At 39.9% G+C, this 21663-nt stretch overlaps 1 protein-coding gene across 9 annotated transcripts; it reads right to left on the bottom strand.

Annotated features, from left to right (window-relative positions):
- Positions 1-741: 741 nt before the first annotated feature.
- On the bottom strand, positions 742-20446 carry LOC121327723 (ETS-related transcription factor Elf-1-like). 9 transcript variants are annotated; one of them, XM_041271884.1, is made up of 10 exons: positions 20231-20446; positions 13301-13638; positions 11947-12121; positions 7472-7579; positions 6404-6568; positions 5381-5461; positions 4916-5108; positions 3339-3908; positions 2216-2779; positions 742-1733 (listed from the first exon to the last, which is right to left on the bottom strand). In XM_041271884.1, exons 2-9 carry the CDS (start codon positions 13370-13372, stop codon positions 2260-2262), a joined length of 1884 nt encoding a protein of 627 aa, XP_041127818.1. In that variant the 5' UTR covers positions 13373-13638; positions 20231-20446; the 3' UTR covers positions 742-1733; positions 2216-2259. The 9 variants fall into 9 exon arrangements, with proteins under 9 accessions (XP_041127818.1, XP_041127814.1, XP_041127819.1 ...); XM_041271880.1 differs by having other exon boundaries at positions 742-2779; XM_041271885.1 differs by having other exon boundaries at positions 742-2776.
- Between the last annotated feature and the right edge of the window lie 1217 nt (positions 20447-21663).

The following is a 21663-nucleotide window of genomic DNA, read 5'->3' as shown; positions in this document are numbered from 1 at the left end:
TTGGTTTGAAGAGACTAGGTTTCAGGCCGCTGCATGTCACACCATGGAAGACGAAGGTTTAGATACAGCAACGTTGTTTAAAGCAGGTCTCCCGTCTGCTGGAACCAGATTTCAAGCCACTGTTCCTGAAAAAGTGGCTTTGTGTTTAATTGGCTTTAGCCTGTGCCTTTATGTGGGCTGTGGGTAGAACAGAGTCTTGCAGGGTGCCTCTGTGAGCCTGACCCCCTGCCAGTAATCGGCCAGCCACAGTAAGCACAGTGTCATGGCAAAGTAAACATTAACTAACCACATCATATAAAGGGAACAGCTTCTATACTAAAGTCCCAGTTTAAAGTAAGGGCAAAGGTAACTTTTCAAGGAGAAATAAAGCAAGCATGTCAGTAACAGACCGCCCCACCACTGCTGCCAATTCAAGAACAGCTATCAGCAGACATGCTAAGACACTCCTCTTTCAGGACCTCAGATTTAGCAACCCCCCACTACTAAAAGGAAGGAATGGACAATACATTTCAATGGCGTATTCCTCTGCCCATACCAGTACATAGCTGACCTGGGTTCACTGTTTTGCTTACAATGTTCTTGGATTGCTTCCTTCTTTTCATACAGCCTTTTGTAAGTACAATAACCATTGTTATTACTGTACAGTACACCAAAAAATATGAGCTTTCACCAGCTGCTTTAACACTATCAAAATGTGCTCTCAACACTCCCACCCAGACCCAAAACACACCAAAAGCAAAATGCACATCAAAATTTAAAATTTATTTCCATAAATACAAAACCACTCGCATATAAAATGTTTAGAAACATTGCTATACATATTCATAGTCCTACAGCACCTGTGTAAAAATGTAGCTCACAAAATTAGTTAGAAATTTGTATCCATTACCAGTCAAATTTAATATACGATATTTACATTACTGGATATGTTAAAAAAAGAGTAGTTTTATAGGCTGTGCTTGTACACCATCGCATCCAAAAAATGTATCTTAAAAGGCCTCAAAAAAACACATATTATAAATAAAGCTGGAAAAGTCCACTAAAACACAAACAAATTAAGCTTGTTTTGTATTGCAGCTACATGAACGTGCAGCACTTTGCAGAGTCCTTCATATTTTTACATTGAATTTCAAATTACATCTGGAAGGTTTTGTGAGAATTCATGTAGAAAGCACATCTGGGATTAGGTTAATGTTTCATTAAATAAAGTTGAACCTTTCCCTCTCTGGAAAGTACGACTAAAAAAAGGAGGAGGCTGTACTGTAGTAGAATAGCTGGATTTTGCTAAAACCTCTCATGGATTGTTCAAATGTCAAGAGCACCCCTCTGTAGCCTGGAGATCACTGGTTTGTACCCAGGCTATGTCATTTGCAGACCATAACTGGGAGTTCCCAGGGGGTGGCGCATAATTGGCCAAGCGCCACCTGGGTAAGGAGGGCTCAGGTCGGCAGGGTAATCCTCGATTCACTACGAAACAGCGACTCCTGTGTATGTCAGGGTGCCAGCGGGTCTGCTGTGGAGCCTTTCAGATCCGTGTTGTCCTCCAGCACTATAGGTCTGATGGCTTTGCTGTGGACCTGCAGTGCGAAAAAAGACAGCCTGACAGGGCACGTTTCAGAGGACTCGTGTGTCTGCTGCCATTTCGCAAAGTCGGTGCGGGGGTTGCAGCGGTGGAGCGAGATCAATATTCCAAACTGGGAAACAAAGGGGGGAAAAAAATCCACTGGCGACAACTAAATTAAAAAAAAGAAATTAAAAATTAAAAAAGCACCCCTCTCCTTCATGCTGTACCTTCAGGCACACAAAGCTGGACAGAGACATCCAGCACCCCAGATATCTTTACCAGTTTCAGTAAAGCAGGATGGTGCAGAATGCTGAGTTCTAACTACAAAGGAACTCTTTCCAGAAAGAAAACCACTGGAGGGGAGGACTGCTCTGACGGTGTTTAATTTAATAAAAGTACACCACAGTAACTTGTACAACACTTACACAATCCATGTGTTGTTTGTGTATGTTTTTTCCTGTTTAAGATATGAAAAGTTCAGTTTCACAGTGACAGATAGAACAATGGAAATGCCACAGTGAATTAAGGGCGGGAAATATTTGCACCTTTGTAGTTTTTTCCACTGCAGATGGGTTTACTTCAAGTCTCTCCGAAGCATGAATGGGTTAAGCGATTACTTTTTTTGCTACTTGTTTGACCGTTTCCACCTACCGTACTGTATTTACAAACACGAGACCAGTGACAACGCAGTCCTTTCAGATGTCTTCCGTCTGATCGTTTGTCGCCCCGGATTGCAGCCACATGTCATTGAGCACCACTACACTGAAGTGCGGCTGTGATTTGAGGTCGGTGCGCTGGCTGCTCTCCATATCCTCCCACTGGTGTGTCTGAGGCAGGCTGTGTTTGGTTTCGGATGCTTTGGTTACCGAGGCGATCACCGTGCCGGGCGGATGGGACACCAGCTGCTGGCCGCCCGCTGAGAATGTCACCACAGGGGCGGCAGCCCCGACTGTCGGGGAAGAAGGCACAGAAGCAGTCCTGTTACTGTTCGCAAGCACTTGCTGACCAGAGACTCTGCTCAGAGCATCTGGAGATGTGGGAGCTGCCACCTGAGGGGAGGGAATGGTTTGCAGGAAGAAGGTGGGTGGTGAAGCCCCAGACGGGTCAGTGCTGGCTAGGACTGTTGTGAGCGGGAGGGTCTGCAGTGTTACAGTGCCCACCGGCTGCATCCCTGGTGACACTACCACTGGAACCGGAGACGGGCTGCTCACGCTGCTGCCAACAAAACAGACACAGGGACGCATTATTAGAGGCACAGAAAGGCACATGTTTGATAGCTCTGAGCAATCAATAACACCTGCATTTAATGATAAATCTTCAATTCACCTTTTTATTTTAACTTCCATAAAGTACCTTAACCATTTCGCACTACAAAACTTCTGAAGAATATTACAAATCACTGTGGCGCAAGTGCAAATATATGCTATGGTTTTCAAACTTTATATTTTAACACTCTTAGAGCTACCGTTACAAATAAACTGAATATCAGCATGACCTACACACCATGTATAAAATAGCAGTTCATAAGTAACGGCCATGCATAATTTCAAATGTTTCTCAAGATGTAGCCTTCAACAGCTTGCGTACTGTACCTAATAAACCTTGCACCATGTCACTGAAACATTTGGCATGTAGTGTTCCTATAACCCTGCATACTGAATCAGTATAATGCCTATGAAATTCTGACAATGTGGCGAGACAATAACATTGTGAAATGACTGCAACAAAAGGGTTGCATTTTGCCAGAGGATGGAAATAAAAGTTCAAGCTCTACCTCTCTGTAGGTGCAGTGGTTGACACGGAAGACCACATATCCATCGACACATACCTGACTGTCTGGCCACACTGTGCTGCGGTTAAAACAGTCTGCCCCTCCTGGGCATTATGAAAATGCTCCATGAGTTGGACTGTCCTGAAAACAGACCCATGCTGTCCTGGTTTCAATGACTGGATGCTCTGCAAAGTTCTCAACATTTCCGCAGACACTACTGGCAAATGTTGCTGCTGTATGAGCTCCACCTGCCGGACTGCCCTGATTGCCTTTTTGTCCACTGCAGACTCCAGCACACCGGGGGCAGGCACTGCAGCTGCTCCTCGCCTTGCTCTGTGTGTGGAGGCCCTCTGCTTTGTGGCTGGACTTCTGCTGCTAAGAGATTTCTTGGTGGAACGGGGTGAAGCCCCATCATTGCATAATGGCATGTCTGCCTCTGGCATGTCTATGGATTCTGTGTTGGAGGACGGATCCATGTCATCAACATAGACAATGTTTTTTGGCATCTCCTTAAACTGGTAGACCAATCTCTGTCCTTCTACCTTAGATAGTATACCTCGCTGGTAATAGTACCTGCAGAAAATCAGACACATGTTGTTAACGTCATTTTAAAATCTCTGGATCTCTCAATCACAGGTCAAGGAGGCGCCAAAGAAATTGTACTCACTGTGGACATACCCGCTAAAGGATGTACAGTTTAGAAGTAGAAAATACTCATTTTGTCTGTTTAATAACTGATCAATGTCATAGTAAACAATATACAGAACTTCCATTTCTATTTACATATTTATATTCTTTAGTATAGCATGTTATATTTAAATTATATAACGTTCTCTTTACTATATATCCCCCAACTTCAAAACATGAAAATATTTTGACTATTGGCACAATAGCTGGATGCGACTAATAATAATCTGTTCTTCTAAAAATATGAAAACATTTGCATGTGTTACTATTATTGACTCACAAAATCCAGGTAGTTTTAAATATTTTTAAAAAACATATTCCATTTATTTTGATATTTGTTACATAACCATTCCACTGCCCCTCTCAGTACTGTTTTCAGAGAAAATGCACTGGAATCTCAACTACACAGTCTGATTTTTTTCTGCTTCAAAACTGTAATTTTCTGTAAGAAGAGTGTGGCAATAGGACCTGATAAAACAGAGTGCAGGGCAATCCCCAGCGGACAGTTTAAGAGTTCTGAAGAATCATGCAGAACAGAGGATCGTTCTCTCAACGTGGGAGGATTGTTAGTGTCGATGGGGTGAATTCACCACTTCCAGTGAAACAAGTGAAGAATCAGCTGCTTGGACTTGATGTGGATTGGTGTTCTCCACTCTCAGAAAAGCAGCAGTCATCACAAATCCAAACAGCTGTTTCTTCCCTTGTTTCAGTTTGAGCTGTAAATTAGCCCAATCTGCACCAATGACTCTCACGTGACTCTCACTAACCTGATTTCTGTGGAGAGCTCAGCCTGAATATTCAGCGCAATCCAGCGCGAATGCAGAAATACAGGGGCAGCAAGAGTATGTAGTGTGAATATTATGGGATGCACTGTTCAGGTCATCATGCCTTACCTGAGAGCTCTGCCCATTGTCTCATAATTCATGTCTGGCTTGTTTTTGTGTCTTCCCCATAAACGTGCTACAGCCTTGGAGTCGACCAGTTTAAAGATGCCTTTCTCCCTTTGTGTCCACTTTATATATCTTGGGCATGTGGATCTGTCCTGCAGTAAGGCTATTAGGAACTCCCAAAGATATAACGTATTGCCTAAAAAAAAAAAAAAAAACAGTATCCACTTTATATTCAGTCAGGTGGAGCTCAATGATACTTACCTGTGCTGTGCTGTGCTGTTCAGAAATCTTCAAATAGCTTCATTATTTTACTTGGCACATTTTAAAACTCCAATTTACAACCTGCCACTCATCTCCTCAACCGCCCCCTCCATATATCAGAAAACATCAGCACACATTTAATAAGTCAAATGTTCAACAGATGCTACTCATTTAATGTGTATTGACATGGACTTGTTTAGCACGTACCTTTGCCATCTTTAGCTTTCTTTCTTATTAAGATATTGGGTGTGACAGGCGAATCAGGTCGCGGTGGTCTGGGTTTTCTGCCTATAGTACACAATACAGCATCACTGAATACTTTCATTCTATTTTTTCTTGGTGTATTAATTCATATAAATGCCTGTACATCAATACAACCAAGTAGATAACAATGCATATCATTACAAAGATGGACTTGTGAGCAGGTAAATGTGTACAACATCGAGAACACTATTAACATTTACTTTATTTATTGCATTTTTATAGCGCTTTTTATACAAAAGTATTGCAAAGCACAATACATTTGTACAGCATCTCACACATCTAACTGCCACAATCAGACCATTTAAATAACAGATAACACACATAATAAAAAAGCAGCAATTTTAAAGTTGCATTAAAACCCACCAAGACAAGAAAGCCACTTAAAACTGTGCAGGTCCCAGCCTTCCTGACAAACAAAGGCAGAGCACTGCACAGATCTGGAGCTCTACAGGATAAAGACCTGCCACCCATGCTGCTCTTGCTGACCCCTGGGAATAAGCAGCAGTCTCTACATGTGACAGCCCTTATAAAAGCAGCTTACTCTGCAAGGACTGTCCAAACCTTCCAGTGCAGCAGCAACACAGGACCTTAAACTCTTAATGTTCAGAGCCAAGATGTGCTGCCATCACTAGCAGTAAAACAGGGAAGAAACAAGCCCCCACTTATGGCAAGGTGCTGCATTTAATATAGGTTCCCTTGGCAACACTAATAAGTAAACTTTAAAAAAAAAAACACGGCGTGTGAAGTGGCTGAATAAACCGGATTCCTGGTCCTGGGCATGTGGTTTCAAAAGGCATCCCTGCACAGTCAATGAAAACATACACATTTCAAACTAAAGAAAGCAGAACCACAACTGTTGCTGCCTGCACTGGCCCTCTCACCAGTAATGTTGACTCAAACTGGGGGTGACGCGGGGGAGACAATGGCAGAGGAAGGCACAGCACTGCTGGTTTTATAGACTCCTACCTTTCTTCTTCTTGGGCTCGTCTGGCGTTTTCCCAGCTGCTGATTCGCTCAGGGAGTGCCGACCCTCTTGAACTTCCACTACCTCAGGAATTCCATCAGCTGTTACCGATACACTTGTAACTGGAGTAGGGATTACCTCACCCATCGACGGCACCAACACATGAGCTGAGGAAAAGAAACCGCACAGCAGTAAGAACTCGGGCTTCAGACCTTCCCACCATGATAAACAACCAAAGGTTTTACACTGTCTTGGGACTGACCTTTGTATCAGTACTTTAAAAGAATTAAAAAATGTCTGTGTACCTCACGTGTCAAAAATAAAACCCTTCGGAGGTAAAGTTACAACATAGTTTCCGTGTGCAAATACTTGGTTTGTAGTCTGTGACACTGTTTGAAATACCTGCAGTGTAACTGGTCCTAAGCTGTACGATCCTGTTGGAAGCGTTGGGCAGGCCTGGACCTTCGCACTAACCTCTGCGACCACAAAGGAGAACTTTCTGTTCTTGTTATAAAGCCCCGAAAAGGATGAATTTAGTTTAAGATTGTTAAACTACGCCACAAAAACATACTAAAAGCACAAGTCTGAACTTTATATTTGTGTTTTCTGCCAATTTTGTTGCTCCCTTGGCTGGTCTTGTTAGCGAGGTTTCTGAATTTCATAAACTACTCCTGTGACCTAGACACTATTTCTATGAATTGTCTAGTTTGAAGAAAGACGAGTCTGGCTCTATCAAACAGATCCCTCTGTTCCCATCACAACAGCTTGTGTAGAGATATGTAAAGCACTTGCTGAGATGCTATTAAAAAAATAAACATTTAAAAATCTTAGGGGGTGCAGTTTGGCCAACAGCATCCCTGAATAATAGAATAGTAGTACTTTTAAATATTATAGAAGAAAGAAAAAAAGGGGCAAGCTTCCAGTAAACTACTAGTTGTCCCTAATGCTTTGATCAGGTAAAACAAGATAACATTTATAAATGACTAAGAAAATCAAACACACTGACATTCAGCTTCATGTGCTGAAAAGACCCGAAGCTCTAAGCACTTTGTGTAATTCAGGGCACTTACTGATACGCTTGTCATCCACAAAGCAGCCCGGGGAGTCCATGTTGAGCAGGGCCTCAGCCGCCTCAATAGTTTCCATTGTTTCATCTTCATTCTGACAGGAAGCTTCAACTGCAGAAGAAAAGGACACAGAGCAGGCCTTGTAAGAAATCCCCATGCGTCAGTACAGCATGAAGAGCAGCCTGAGGTGAGGAAACGAAACTCTGAGCGCAGTTCAGAGTGCAGAAAACAGCTCTTGTGAATTCATACAACAACGTGTCAAAATGTGACTGAAATTGTTTTGCATCAACTTGGGGTCCCCTGTTCAGTTTTAGTAGATGGCTGCCAATGATTATGCAGTGATAAGTGGTTTATAGACACTGACAACACAGGCCTTGTAAAACAGCAACAAGCTAGAATTACACAGTTTTGCAACCACAATATGTTCTAACTCTGGGGGCCTTGATGCAAGAAGATTCAAAGGTAATTGTGAGGAGAGGTACTCGGTTAAACTCTGCTTTACACACAAGTGTAAATTGAACATAAATAACCAAGAAGTGTCTAAGTTTACTGCTTTTCTTATAATATTTTTCATCATGAATACGCAGAGCTATATTTGCACAAACATAACTGTAGCATGCACCTGGCTTTCTTGGTTTGACATCAGCACCTTGTATACATAGTTTAGAAATGGCTTCCTGTATAAAACAAGATTAATAACACAGGTCTACTCCTAAACTGAAAGGATAAACATCAAGCTTAACAATGCTGGGTTTAAAATAAATAAATAAATAAATACATACATACATACATACATACATACATACATACATTACTTCAGTCTAAACATGACTTCCTGTTAACTGGTCATTATTTTTAATTAGGACTAGCTGCAACACCATATTTGTTTCTTAAGCAATCTTCACTAGCCTTCAAATGACAAATGAAGCAAAATTAAAGAAGAATTGTAGTACTGGATGCTACTATGCTCTAGAAAAATATGAGGAGGGTTTCTTAGCTGCTCATTACAGAACCTGAAATTCACCTGCTTGAAGTTCACGCTATAGCCTGTTGGTCATGCACACATTTAACACTTAAAGATTAATACTACACACATCCCTATTAGAGGCTTCAAGAACTGTGTGTAGAGCAGCCAGTCCAGACTGTCTGCCTGCACACACACTAGTTTTATTTTGAATGTTAACACCACAGTGTGCTAACTTTGGTAACTGTTCTGTTGACACTGGTGGAGTACATACAGGGAGTTGAGCTGCCAGCGATGCAGAGGAGGAATGCAGAGCATGACCCTTCCTCTAGACTCGAGAGAAAAGCCAGTCATTTAACTTAAATTATAATCCCTGTTCAATCCTACACCATCCACGGGGTTCCGTTTACCTTAATTAAACCGGAAAGCGTTTTTCCATGCTAGCCTTTTCAAAAACGTGTATTGCTTTAAAAGATAAAACACAAATACAATATGTTATCAAAGACTATTCCTCCTGTCTAGTACCGTAAACTGTACTGCAGTACCGTGTTAATAATTTTTACCAAATAACTAGGTCTAATCCGCACAGCTGCAGCAGATGTTACAATAATATCAAGTTTAAACTTGGATAATAAAATATTTATTATATATATATATATATATATATATATATATATATATTTGTATTATGATATATATTTATTATATATATATATGATTAATACAGATATTTCTTATGATTATAAACAGCCGCTTTGATAACACTGTAAACAAAATAATGTACTGATATCAGAAGGACGTCAACATCACATGTGGATGTACGTGACTGACTATTTTCTATTAATCTATTAATCTATCTATTAATCTTATTAATTATTTAATCTATTCTGCAATACTGTATATAACACAGGCCTACTATTTTTTTAAGTCGTGGTCTGCATATATATAACATTTTGTTACACTCTCTCTCTCTCTCTCTCTCTCTCTCTCTCTCTCTCTCTCTCTCTCTCTATATATATATATATATATATATATATATATATATATATATAATATTTTTTTTATTTATTTATTTTTATATGTATATATATGATAATATTTGTCTCCCGACCGTTTGTAATTTAACATATTCTTATTTGCACAAACAGAATTGCAAAAAGTAAAAGAAAAAAAAATCTGAAGTATGTATTTTCTGTAGCTCTATTCCTAACGGTATTAGAAAATCGCAGTAATTGGGTCAGGTTTGTTCCGAGAGTGCCTTTAATTAAATAAGAAATCACACAGCGCTTCCTATTCGCTTCACCCACTGACCGACAGGGATACGACTCGTTTTTAAGTAAACCAAACTTCGTGGAACACACTGATGTATGTTTCTGTGTTTTCATTAGTATTTTACTATCCATTTCGCTTGACTACTTCAATTGAACTTCCTGGTTGCGGTGATTTAATTCTCCCTCTTACTCCCTCTCCCAGTAAGTACATTATACGCCATATATATATATATTATCTATATATACTATATTATATATATATATATATATATATATATATATATATATATATATATATATATAACGGTACATCTACAGTTTTGAAATGCATCTCGCAGCCACAATGACACCGAACCACAATAAAATTACCTGCTTTTATTAACAGATCCAGTTGGTTTCTTCCCTGGCACAGAGCAGTCGCCATTTTTTCCGACAGTTAGATTACTGAAATAGTATTCCTCCAAAGTTATAAAAAGAAGCAATCCGGAACTCTATTTGTGTACTCCACCTCAAGGGTGGCGGTGCTTCCCGCACGATTTCGAAATTCTGCACAAACACATTGTGCACATTTGTGTTTGTTTTATTTTTGTTTTCATTAAACGCAATTGCATTCGTTTTAGAAATTATTCTCGGCGTAATGAGACCACACATGAAAACAACTGAAATGGACGATGTCAATGTTTTGTTACACTTCCTGAATAAAGGTCGCTCCATGTGCAAAAAGCCAAAGCAAACGTGCTTCCTGAAGAGGCGGGGTACGAATTCCCAATTCTCCAGGGGAAGCGGTACGCCTCTTCGGGGTGACCAATGGCAGCTGTTTGTGCTTCACTTCCAGACACACAACATGCCTTGGTGTGGTGAGTGGCCGTGGTCACCAAGTCTTGTCACAGTGCCAGGCAAGCAGAATATCAATATAGTTATTTCCACTTTTTTTCCAGTTTTTAACTTTGACATAAATAGGTGTATAATAAAGTCAAAACTGAGCCTAATTCAGTCAGGTTTCCTCAGGTCCCCACATTTTTGTGGCGGTACTTGACATCGTAACTCATGAAGATAGGGTATCGTTAACCCGTATTTAGCACCCGAAGAAGAGGGCTTTATCGTGTGGTAGGCCTGCCTCATGCCATTGGCATTCCGAGAAGCGCTTCACCAGAGGTCAAAGTGCTATTATGGATTATAGTGATATTACTAAATTGACACGTTAAAAAAAAAAAAAAAGTAACATTTCAAGTTTTTATGTTTTTTTTTTTTTTTTTTTTTTTAAATGTGTTTTTAGTTGTTTTATGCAGCACTAGTTTTTGTTGCTAGTCATGCCATTCAGCATGTAAGAGTCAAAGTGCTTATTTGAAATATGATATTGTGTTAATATTGAGAATATCCAGAATGTTATCTTTTCTAGTGCAATAAATCTCATATGACTGCAGCAACCTGGTTTCAACAGTGAACATCTATAGTACATCTTATACTTGGTAAATAGCAACGTTCTACATGGCCAGTGCTGGAAATGTCCGTCAAATATATTCAAGAAAACATATCCAGATGACTTAACAGTAGTAGGCCATAGGTACACTGTCATTCTTAACCTGGCTAAATGCCAATATATATTTTTAATTGATTAACATTAAACCTTACCAACTGTAGTCATGATTTTGCACAAAGATAAAGAATTAACAAATCCATGTTCATGGTTGACTGTTGATCGCCAAGTTCAGTTTAGCAAGCCTTGCTTTTTTTTCCTTTTTTACACTACATTACAGGCCATTTTATTTTTCTTTTTGTTTTCGCTGTACTTTCTGTTTCAGGTTATTGAAACAAATCATGAACTGGTTTGCATGGTGTTTTGCACTTTGCTTGGCTTAACCCTAGCTTTTACTTTGTATCTGACTTATGATGGTAGTGTGCTACATCCTTGTCCTTTCCGTTGATTAATATTTTTTAGTTTGGTTTCCTGATCTCGGATTGTATAATTCAGACAGCATTTGTGATTAAAGGTAAAGTTTAGGTTTATTTCAGCTCTGGAAAACCTGGAAAGAAAAATAGGTGAGCAAACAAGGTTTCATTTTGTATTCAACCTAGTCATGCTCGCTGTTAATTCTAAGATATTATCATTCTTTAAGAATCTGTGAAATGTTGATGGCTAGTCCTATTTTTGCTTACCGATTCTCAGCCTGCAGTAACCCTAACTTTGCTGATACAGCTGCGCTGTGTTTATTGTATAGCAGTGGTAGCTCTACAGTGCAGACCTGTGTGTGTGCTGCTCTCTTGTTCTGTTATTTGTTCCTCTGCTACATCCAAGGAGCTGTCCTGGATCATCTGATTGGAGTCCTCCACACAGGCAAGGCCAGAGTAGTCCTGCAGGTGGTCTGCATTGGGGACCTGTTCCACAATCACAGCTGGGAAAACTGAGGGATCATCAATCTGGAATGAGAAAGAGGTTTTTACAAAAGAGTGGTAAGTACTGTATACTGGACAGCCCCCCTCCACACAGACAAACACACACACACTATAAGAAAGATCAAAGCTCTGTAACTACTACGAGTTTGCAAGATAATATCATATTCTAGTGGCAGGTTATTTTTCATTTTCATTAAGTTTTATTTTTTTTATGTAAGTTAGTCCAAGAGTAGTGATAATGGTGGCTTCTTTATGGTTGGTTACTCCTGCACAATAAAGGCACAACTACACCAATAAATGACCATAGTATACACAGTATAAACAGAATTAATGCTGAGTACCACATTCAGGGATATTTAAAATAAGACACTTTGCTTTTTTCACTAATTACAGTATTATTTATCAATTGAATTAGGAATACAAAGTCATTGTCTGGGAGATGTCGAGTAATAAAGATCACGAAGCAAGATTCGTTGTTGTTACAGGCAAGTTAATATACCAATATAAAACATGCTTTACCAATATGCCTAATAGACGAGTTTGTAGCATTTCATTGCAAAAAAGATGTATTCCTTTGTATAATTGGCTCTTATATACATAATCAAGGTTATATCTTTGAAAGTGCTGCTTTTTTTGATGTTTTATTTATTCCTCAATTTGGGCTGTGTCTTAAATTTGAAGGAATATGGTATCATGCAGATGTTTGAAATGTTTACACAGGGTTGTATGAATATAAAGGCATCAAGGGAATGCAAAGTTTGCAAAGTTGATTGTTGTAATTACAAATGTTATTGTGGAGAAGACCATCTATAGGCCCCTCAAAAATACTAATGTTGCTAACAAGGCATGTAGAAAATCAACATTTAAAAACGCAAAAAAAAATAGCTGATCCAGCCAAGGTCTTTGTTCTATTATATGATACAATTGAACACATGAAACCTTTTTCAAGGCTCTGTATCGCTTAACGTATGAATGATGGTGAATAAACCAGTAGAGAAATGTCCCTTGAGGACCACAGATTGTAATTTCTTGGTAACCCTATAAGAGAGTCAAGGAGACAAATGTTTCAGTAAGTGCCTTCTGCAGAGTATACAATAATAACAGCCACACATTTTTTTTTTTTTTTTTTTTTTGCTCTTATGCAGACCATGTTAAGACAACAGATTGAGCAGCCCTCTGGTGAATCTCTTCTCCTCCACCTACCTCTCGCACATCGTCCATGCAGTTGCTGGCATACTCGAACACAAGCTCACTCTGATGAACCACTGCAGCCATAGTGATGCATTCCCCAGGGTTCAAAACCACATAACAAACTGCCTTGAAACGCCCGGCTTGAGCTCAAAGCTTGGATATGTTTTCCAGTCGGACAACACACTTGCAGGCAATCCTTTTGTGCAGCTGTAGAAAAAAGACCCTAAGCATACAGGACAACGTGGTGTGTAATCCGAAGCAACAGGAATTCGATGAGGCAAGGAAAAGCCTTTCAAAGTACAGTATCTTCAGTTCAGACAGACCAGATCAAAACACTGTCGAGCTTAGTTCTGCAAAGAAAAGAAAAAAAAATCAAGAAAAATTTTAGTTAATTATCCTTTGGATCTCAATTAAACAACTGCACAATGTCAAGTTGTGTGCTAGCACTGCAGCAAAAGCAGTCATACATAGCAGTTACAGTCTGGGTTCAAAGTGCAAGTGATTTCTCCTACCATGTGAGCTGCTATTCATCTCAGCCAAAGCATTTTAGTTGCATGTTTATTTTGCCAGTCAAATTAGGCCCCTTTGTCTGGGGCGGGTGTTCTAACAATACCATCAACTGCCCAATAGCTTTGTTCTGGAAAACAACTTGTGCTGATTTCTGGCTGTGGTTCCCAAGTCTGTTGAGGATTTCGCTGTACTCTGTGGTTGTTCCCTTATCGGTACTTGAGGCTGAAAAGCTGCAGGAAGGAAGCTTGACTGACCACGTCACGGCAAACAAGAACATGCAAACAAGCAGCTGCACGCCCCCTCTGCAGCAACAGTGTGTTCATTTGAAGTGGATGATAAAGCCAACGCTCGCTGTGTTGTCATTTTTGTACTACTTTGATACTTTGAGTTGCGACCTTGGTTTGCCTTTGTATAGCAAACCTACCTTAACCTTTCTGAACAAAAAGTGGTGTTAACTGTTTACTGGCACTGATAAATCCAGTATGTTTAGAACTTGAAATATATACAGTAGTGCTGTGTACACCCTTGTTTAACATCTGGCACAGAATTATACTTTAAGACTTGTCACCTCAGCGGTTGATATTAATGTCAGCATAATAAATAATTATTACTGGATTAGTTTTGACCTTTTGTAATATAAGATTATTTTGCAACTTAATTGCATTTGTACAAAAATATACTTAAAGTAATTTATATAAAAAGCATACCTGCTATGACTGCTGCATATGTGCAGTGTGAATCAACATCAAACCTTAAACGCAGTCTTTTGCACATTGTCATCCAGCAGAAAACCATCAGGTTATACGCGTATGTTTCCTCAGACTTGAGAACAACAACCACATGTTACAGTTACAGAACCGAAAGTAAAGAGCTTGATATCTGAGAAGTATGTGAAACGGTGTCTCTGAATACACCCCTTCTGTAGAGGCAGGTACATTACAAAACCTGCCGTGCCCGCTTGTGAATGCTTAACAAACACAATGAACTCACGTCTGCAGTAATCATGTCAGTGACAGCACGCCGTGCTGGTACAGACTCAGCTGCCCTTGCTGGTGTCCTGACACTACCCAATTCTCAGCAGAGAGAGAAAGCAAAAGAGAGAGGAGAGAGAGAGGTAAGTTCCACTTACTCCTCCAGACTGGAAAATCCAGTTCAGTCACATGGTTTCCTGCTCCACCATTCCTCCCTTGGTATTGAATTACACAGAGTAAGCACAATGACAGCACCTTGCCATCTAGCCACACAGATCACATACCTAAAGCAGCCGCCTCCCTCCGGCTCACAATCACTTTATTAACCTGTGTGTTCCTGGCTGAGGCAACGTTTGATTTTATAAAGCAGAAGGCATTAAACTGAAACAAACATACAATTACAAAATATGCAGAACGAAGAAGGGATTTTCAAATTGTTGTGACTTAGGGATTGTTTTCATTTATCAGCATTTGAATGTTCTGTAAATATGATATACTACTGAAGTACCCGGCATTGCCTGAGGAAATTCAATATTTCAATATTTCATTCATGACAAATTGGAGAATGGTAGCCTTATGGCTTCCTATGAGTTACCGATCTTGGGTGTCGCACAATGCGCTCGGACCCCTTTCCCTTTTTTTTAATTTATTTTTTTGGATAAGTGGTTTGCCAGATATGTACAGGGTACATCTGTACGACCTGTGCATGGTGCATATGTATGACCACCTGCCCTATACCCCCTTCTCAGGGGGCTTCATCCTGGGCGGGGATAATAATTGAACTAGGTCCCTTTGTGTTTGTCAAAACAAATGTCACCTGGGTAAATCTTGTACCTGCCCACTACTTTCTAACTCTCCTGGTAACTGTTACCAAGGTGACCTGGAGTGGATCTGACTTCTCAACCCAGATAAAATAAAAAGTACTTGGCAATAACAGCAACCGTACAGTAGTGCTGCTGATGGACTATGGATTTTCAACAAAAACTCATGTCACTAAATAAAAGTATCACCCACTGTTAAAACTGCATTGAAACACAAATCTGATACTATGAAGTCACAGAAAGAGAAGATTCCTGCAGCATCCCAAAATCTTACTTCCACATCCAAACTGTGAACTGCCCTGTATGCCAAAACCCATTAGGGCTGCAAACCTTTTCAAGTTTAAGATTTATCTCTCTCTGTGAACTCTCTCAAATAACAGAAAATACAGACATCTAACAGCATTAAGCGAACATTTGTACTAGCACTATGGTTTTCTAGGCACTTGGCATGTATTTTAAAGCCCGCTCTGCTGCTGCTGTGATTCTGTGCATTGTGTTTCTAGCAGTGAAATACGGTTTCCACACTGAAGCACTTGGCATGTATTTTAAAGCCCGCCCTGCTACTGCTGTGATCCTGTGCATTGTGTTTCTAGCAGTGAAATATGGTTTCCACACTGAAGCACTTGGCATGTATTTTAAAGCCCGCCCTGCTACTGCTGTGATCCTGTGCATTGTGTTTCTAGCAGTGAAATATGGTTTCCACACTGAAGCACTTGGCATGTATTTTAAAGCCCGCTCTGCTGCTGCTGCGATTCTGTGCATTGTGTTTCTAGCAGTGAAATATGGTTTCCACACTGAAGCACTTGGCATGTATTTTAAAGCCTGCCCTGCTACTGCTGTGATCCTGTGCATTGTGTTTCTAGCAGTGAAATATGGTTTCCACACTGAAGCACTTGGCATGTATTTTAAAGCCCGCTCTGCTGCTGCTGTGATCCTGTGCATTGTGTTTCTAGCAGTGAAATATGGTTTCCACACTGAAGTACTTGGCATGTATTTTAAAGCCCGCTCTGCTGCTGCTGTGATTCTGTGCATTGTGTTTCTAGCAGTGAAATATGGTTTCCACACTGAAGCACTTGGCATGTATTTTAAAGCCCGCTCTGCTGCTGCTGTGATCCTGTGCATTGTGTTTCTAGCAGTGAAATATGGTTTCCACACTGAAGTACTTGGCATGTATTTTAAAGCCCGCTCTGCTGCTGCTGTGATTCTGTGCATTGTGTTTCTAGCAGTGAAATATGGTTTCCACACTGAAGCACTTGGCATGTATTTTAAAGCCCGCTCTGCTGCTGCTGTGATCCTGTGCATTGTGTTTCTAGCAGTGAAATATGGTTTCCACACTGAAGCACTTGGCATGTATTTTAAAGCCCGCTCTGCTGCTGCTGTGATCCTGTGCATTGTGTTTCTAGCAGTGAAATATGGTTTCCACACTGAAGCACTTGGCATGTATTTTAAAGCCCGCTCTGCTGCTGCTGTGATCCTGTGCATTGTGTTTCTAGCAGTGAAATATGGTTTCCACACTGAAGCACTTGGCATGTATTTTAAAGCCCGCTCTGCTGCTGCTGCGATTCTGTGCATAATGTTTTATCAAACAGGAAGCATGCTGAAGTTAAATAGAGAAGCACTTCCTGCCTCACATCTGCAGGCCCATCTGTGAGAAGTTATTTTTACTTGTTTCCTTCTGCTCAGTCTAAATTGACTTGTTTTTTGTACTTGAGGGGTACTCGTGTTGACAGTTTCTTAACATTTTATGTTGCAGTATCAGTATGACACAACCAAGAACATATTGAGCATGCAAGTAACGTGCACAAGATATTTACATCCCATCTGAAAAAATACTTAATGTTCATATTTTTTAACTGTATTACCATTACAAGAGAATACTATGGCCTGTTGTTATTTGGGTTGGATTGAGTAGATTAATCACATTCTTTATTACATATTCTTTAGTAATCATTTGACATATCATTGCATGTGTGTGTAGCTCATATTGCTATGTGTTATTTCAGTTCAAGTGGGTAGGGTTGCTCAACGCTGAAAAAAGGTCCAATCTTCAGCACAAAGGTCACACGCAAAGTTAGGGATACAAACTGTTTAAAGCAATATACAGTGCCTGTAGAAAGTCTACACCCCCTTGAACTTTTTTCATGTTTTGTTGTGTCAGCGCCTCAGAGTTTCATGCATTTAAATGAGGATTTTTTTCCACTTATTTACACATCATACCCCCCCCCCCCCCCCCCCCCCCCCCCCCCGAAATAATACTTGGTTGAAGCAACTTTGACAGCAATTACAGCTGTGAATCTGTTGGGATAGGTCTCTACTAACTTTGCATACCTAGATTTGGCAATATTTGACCATTCTTCTTTCAAAACTGTTCAAGCTCTGTCAAGTTCCTTTTATATTAATTTGTTTATTTTATTTATTGTATAGTGGATGCTGTAGCTAGCACACTGCTCTGGTTTATTATATAGTGCACATATTATATATAATCTGTGTCCCATTTGCACAGAGAATTAAAGCTGTGTGATGGACAGGTACATCTGGCATGCTTTTATATTTGTATAATTATATTTTAAATTTATAACCCAGTAATCGCTTTTCATAATAAGATGCTAGGTACACCTAAAGAAGAGCCTTCTAGTCAGCTGTATTAAAAAAAAAAAACACTATAGTAAGAAGAAACAGCATAATTGAAGCAGTAGGTTGAATCTTCATTTAAAATAGACAAAGTGTATTGAGGTATGTTAGGCCTAATGATTATGCATTTACTGCACTGTGAATCCATTGGCACAATAAGAAACACAGAGGTTCTGAAACAAAACCTTGGCAACAAGTTTCCAGTGAGTTAAACAAGAAGTAAAACAAAACTGTTTTATTATTACTGGCAAAACCACCAACAGCCCTCTCCTTTAAAGATACAACTATAGAGTTCAGAGTGCATTGCAGAGCTCATACTAGTCCATACAAAATGCAGTGTCTCCAGCTCTAGTGCATACATTCACATGTTTTTGCAAGTGATATTAAAGCATCAATATCTGCATTGAGCAGTCTACTTCCAGCACTCATGCTCGTAGCCACAGTAACAAAAAGATTTGTTTGCTGTAACTCGTCCTATCCATTGTTTTCACCCTCCACCTATAAAGACAATAGTCTACCTTCACACAAAAACCATTTTAGCAACCTGCAGTATTTGTCTTATCATTGGCTAGAATCATTTTATGAGCCTCCTGCACTTTTGTTTTTAAATAAACAGGTCACATGTTTTGCACAAAGTATATATATATATATAAACATGTTTGTGAAGTTCCCCTGGTTAAAGGAGAACATTCAGGGGGTGTTCCCATTCATGGAAATATTTAAATATGCAAATTTTAAATGGATAAAATACAGTATTTCAAAATGTTCCTGCATCTGCTGTATGAGCTATTTTTAAATCAATTCCATCTGAATACATTCAGCAGTTTCCTTTGCTTGAATTCCTGTGTTCTCAAGCTAATACAGGTATATTGTAACACAGACCATCCCAGTGTGACAGCATCTTCAAATGCCCTTTTCCTGTTGCATATCTAGTACTAGCACTTGTGTTTTCAAATGGAGTAGCCCTGGTTGAAATTACAAGTGTAATTGTGTAATGTCTAAGTAACTACAACTACAATGGAACTGGATTTATAATTGAACCTTGGCACATGTGTGTAATTGGAATTATTCAATGTAATTGATCGATTGCAGTTCAATTACATATTTATTTGTCATACGATTGTTATTCTTGTGTTTTCAAACACTTTTAGTGGCCGCATTTGTTTGAAATAGTATGCTTCTGTATTTGTACCTGTAATTATTGCTTGGTTATTTAGAATAATAGAGTAATCATGTTAATGTTTGTAGTTGTTCATGTTACTTTTTAGTGTAATTGTAATTATTGCAGCATAATTTGAACTGCAATTGTAATTGAACACAAATAGCATTGTAGTTGTAATCTGCTGTCAGTGTCATTGTAATTTGTAATTGTAACTGACCGCAGGTGTGAAGTGGAGTGTACAAAACGATCTGAGGTCTGCTTCAGTGGCCCTGAATCCAGTGCTAATCATCAGACCTCTTGTGTCCCGGAGCCTGAGAACATCAGTGACAGAGCCTTCCCTTCTTACTTATCTGCTTCAAGCACCACGCTGTGCATTTTTCTATTGTAACTTCCATCTCAGTCCCCTTTGTGGTTTTCTTTTAACCCTGGGCAACAACCCTGACAGTGATATACGATGTCCTGTATAGTTTACACTTCATTTCCCTTCTCAGGTTACTTTGAGCGTATAGCTTCAAGCCTTCAAGTAGAGACTAGCATTTTCTCACATTCCATGCGCTCTTATTTTCTAATTAAATACCGTTATAAAAAATGAAAGCTCGGTAAGCCTGAAACTGAATCAAGATTTGCTGCCCCGTCATTCCATGCTCACCTTGTTTTGAATGAAGTTAGTACTCCCTCAAATCCACTAGTGTTCTGTTCCAGTAATGTGCGATAACGTGCATTTTGGCATGTGATTTTGCACAGCACACATTCACAGAAACTACGTGCAACACTATGCAAGTAAAGTACAAAGTGTGGGAGGCTCAAATATTCTTTCAGTAAACAAAAAAATGCAGAAAGCGCTTACCTTGCCTTCTGTGTCTTGTCTGTTTGAGTCCCAGGGCTACAGTTGTGATGCCGTGTTGTTTTGTGTGTGCTGAATAAAATGGCTACTGTAGACTGGGGAAGTGGTATCTTGTTGTTTTATGTTATGACTCATACGTATGTGAACCAAGGACTGAGGCACACCCATGCTGCCTTAGATTCTACACAGATTATGCAGGTGATCAGAAAGCGAGTAACAGAGAGCCGAGACAACATTAGCTTTTGGCCCCACCTTGTATGGAGAGAGGAAAGGGGAGGCAATTTTACACCAAACAACATGGACTTCAAGCACTAGATAGCCCAGGGGACAATAATGAAGCAAACAAAAGAGCTAATCCTGTGCTGCAGAGGTTAACACACATTTACACTCTCCACCCCTCACGCTGCCCGTAAGAGTCTAGGCTGCTGTAGGAGAGTGAAAGCACATTAAATATGCAAGCATTTTCAAGAAAATGTAGTACAGTGGATCTAAACTAGAGAAAAATCAATTTAGCTTATATAGTAACATTAATCCTTGAACAACTGTGCCTGTGGGCCTACTGATAACAGAAGTGCATGGTTTCCATTCATTTATATCCCCCGTGGGAGACATAGTGAAGCATCTAGAGAACTGCTTGTCCAATTATGACGAAGCATACGAAGAACAGTATCCGACTGTCTTTCTGTATGTCATTTTAGAGTTCCGCATGTAATGTATCTTCTTGAGAATGCTTGTCCGATTGTGTTGAAACCTGCTAAGGATATTCTCCAAAACAAATTTTTGACAATCGTAATCTAGGGTCACATGGAGGCTGTCTGTCTGTCAGCGTACTGTCTCTGTCTGGTTCACATTTGTATATACTGTACTGTAAATCTAGAGAACCGCTTGTCCAAGTGTGATGAAACTTGCAAAGAACCCTTTTCTGCTCAAGTTGTTGAATACATCTTCATCTGGGGGGTGTGGAGGCAGGCTGATGGTACTGTATGGCACACTTCTGTTTCGTTCATCTAGAGAACCCCTTTAGCACAGGTTATTGAGTGTATGTGTTATCATATGGAAATTAGACTGGGGAACAATAGATGAAACCAAGTTTAGGTTTTTCAGTAATCTTTCAAAGAGAAACAGAATACTTTATTGCCGCAATCTGCAGTGTATATTAAAGAAAAAAGATAGCTGGATGGATGGCAAGTCAATCGGTAGATGTGTGGCAGGGGTAGGTACTGTAGGTACCTGTCATAGATCCAAATGAATGCCTGCTGGAATCCTCCACTTAACCCCTTCAGTGCTAGGGGGCGTACGGCGTATGCCCTAACAAGTTCCTCATCAATCAATCGTTATGATTGCTGTATACTGTCCCAGGCTACGCTGCAGCATCTGCAGTAATAATAATACTGTATTATAAAATGTGTCGGTGCCCTAAAGGCTGCGAGCGAGTA

Source organism: Polyodon spathula, chromosome 15 (genome assembly GCF_017654505.1).
Source record: "Polyodon spathula isolate WHYD16114869_AA chromosome 15, ASM1765450v1, whole genome shotgun sequence".
Lineage (NCBI taxonomy): Eukaryota > Metazoa > Chordata > Actinopteri > Acipenseriformes > Polyodontidae > Polyodon > Polyodon spathula.
Note: the sequence above shows the minus strand (reverse complement) of the source record. Positions and strands in the feature narration are given on the sequence as shown.

Excerpts from the sequence above, each read along its gene's own strand:
- LOC121327723 (XM_041271880.1), bottom strand. The coding sequence starts at position 13,372 with ATGGCTGCAGTGGTTCATCAGAGTGAGCTTGTGTTCGAGTATGCCAGC. Across the intron at positions 3,909-4,915 it reads ACAATGGGCAGAGCTCTCAG|GTACTATTACCAGCGAGGTA; the intron begins GTAAGGCATGAT and ends GATTTTCTGCAG. Across the intron at positions 2,780-3,338 it reads ACCACTGCACCTACAGAGAG|CAGCGTGAGCAGCCCGTCTC; the intron begins GTAGAGCTTGAA and ends TTTTGTTGGCAG.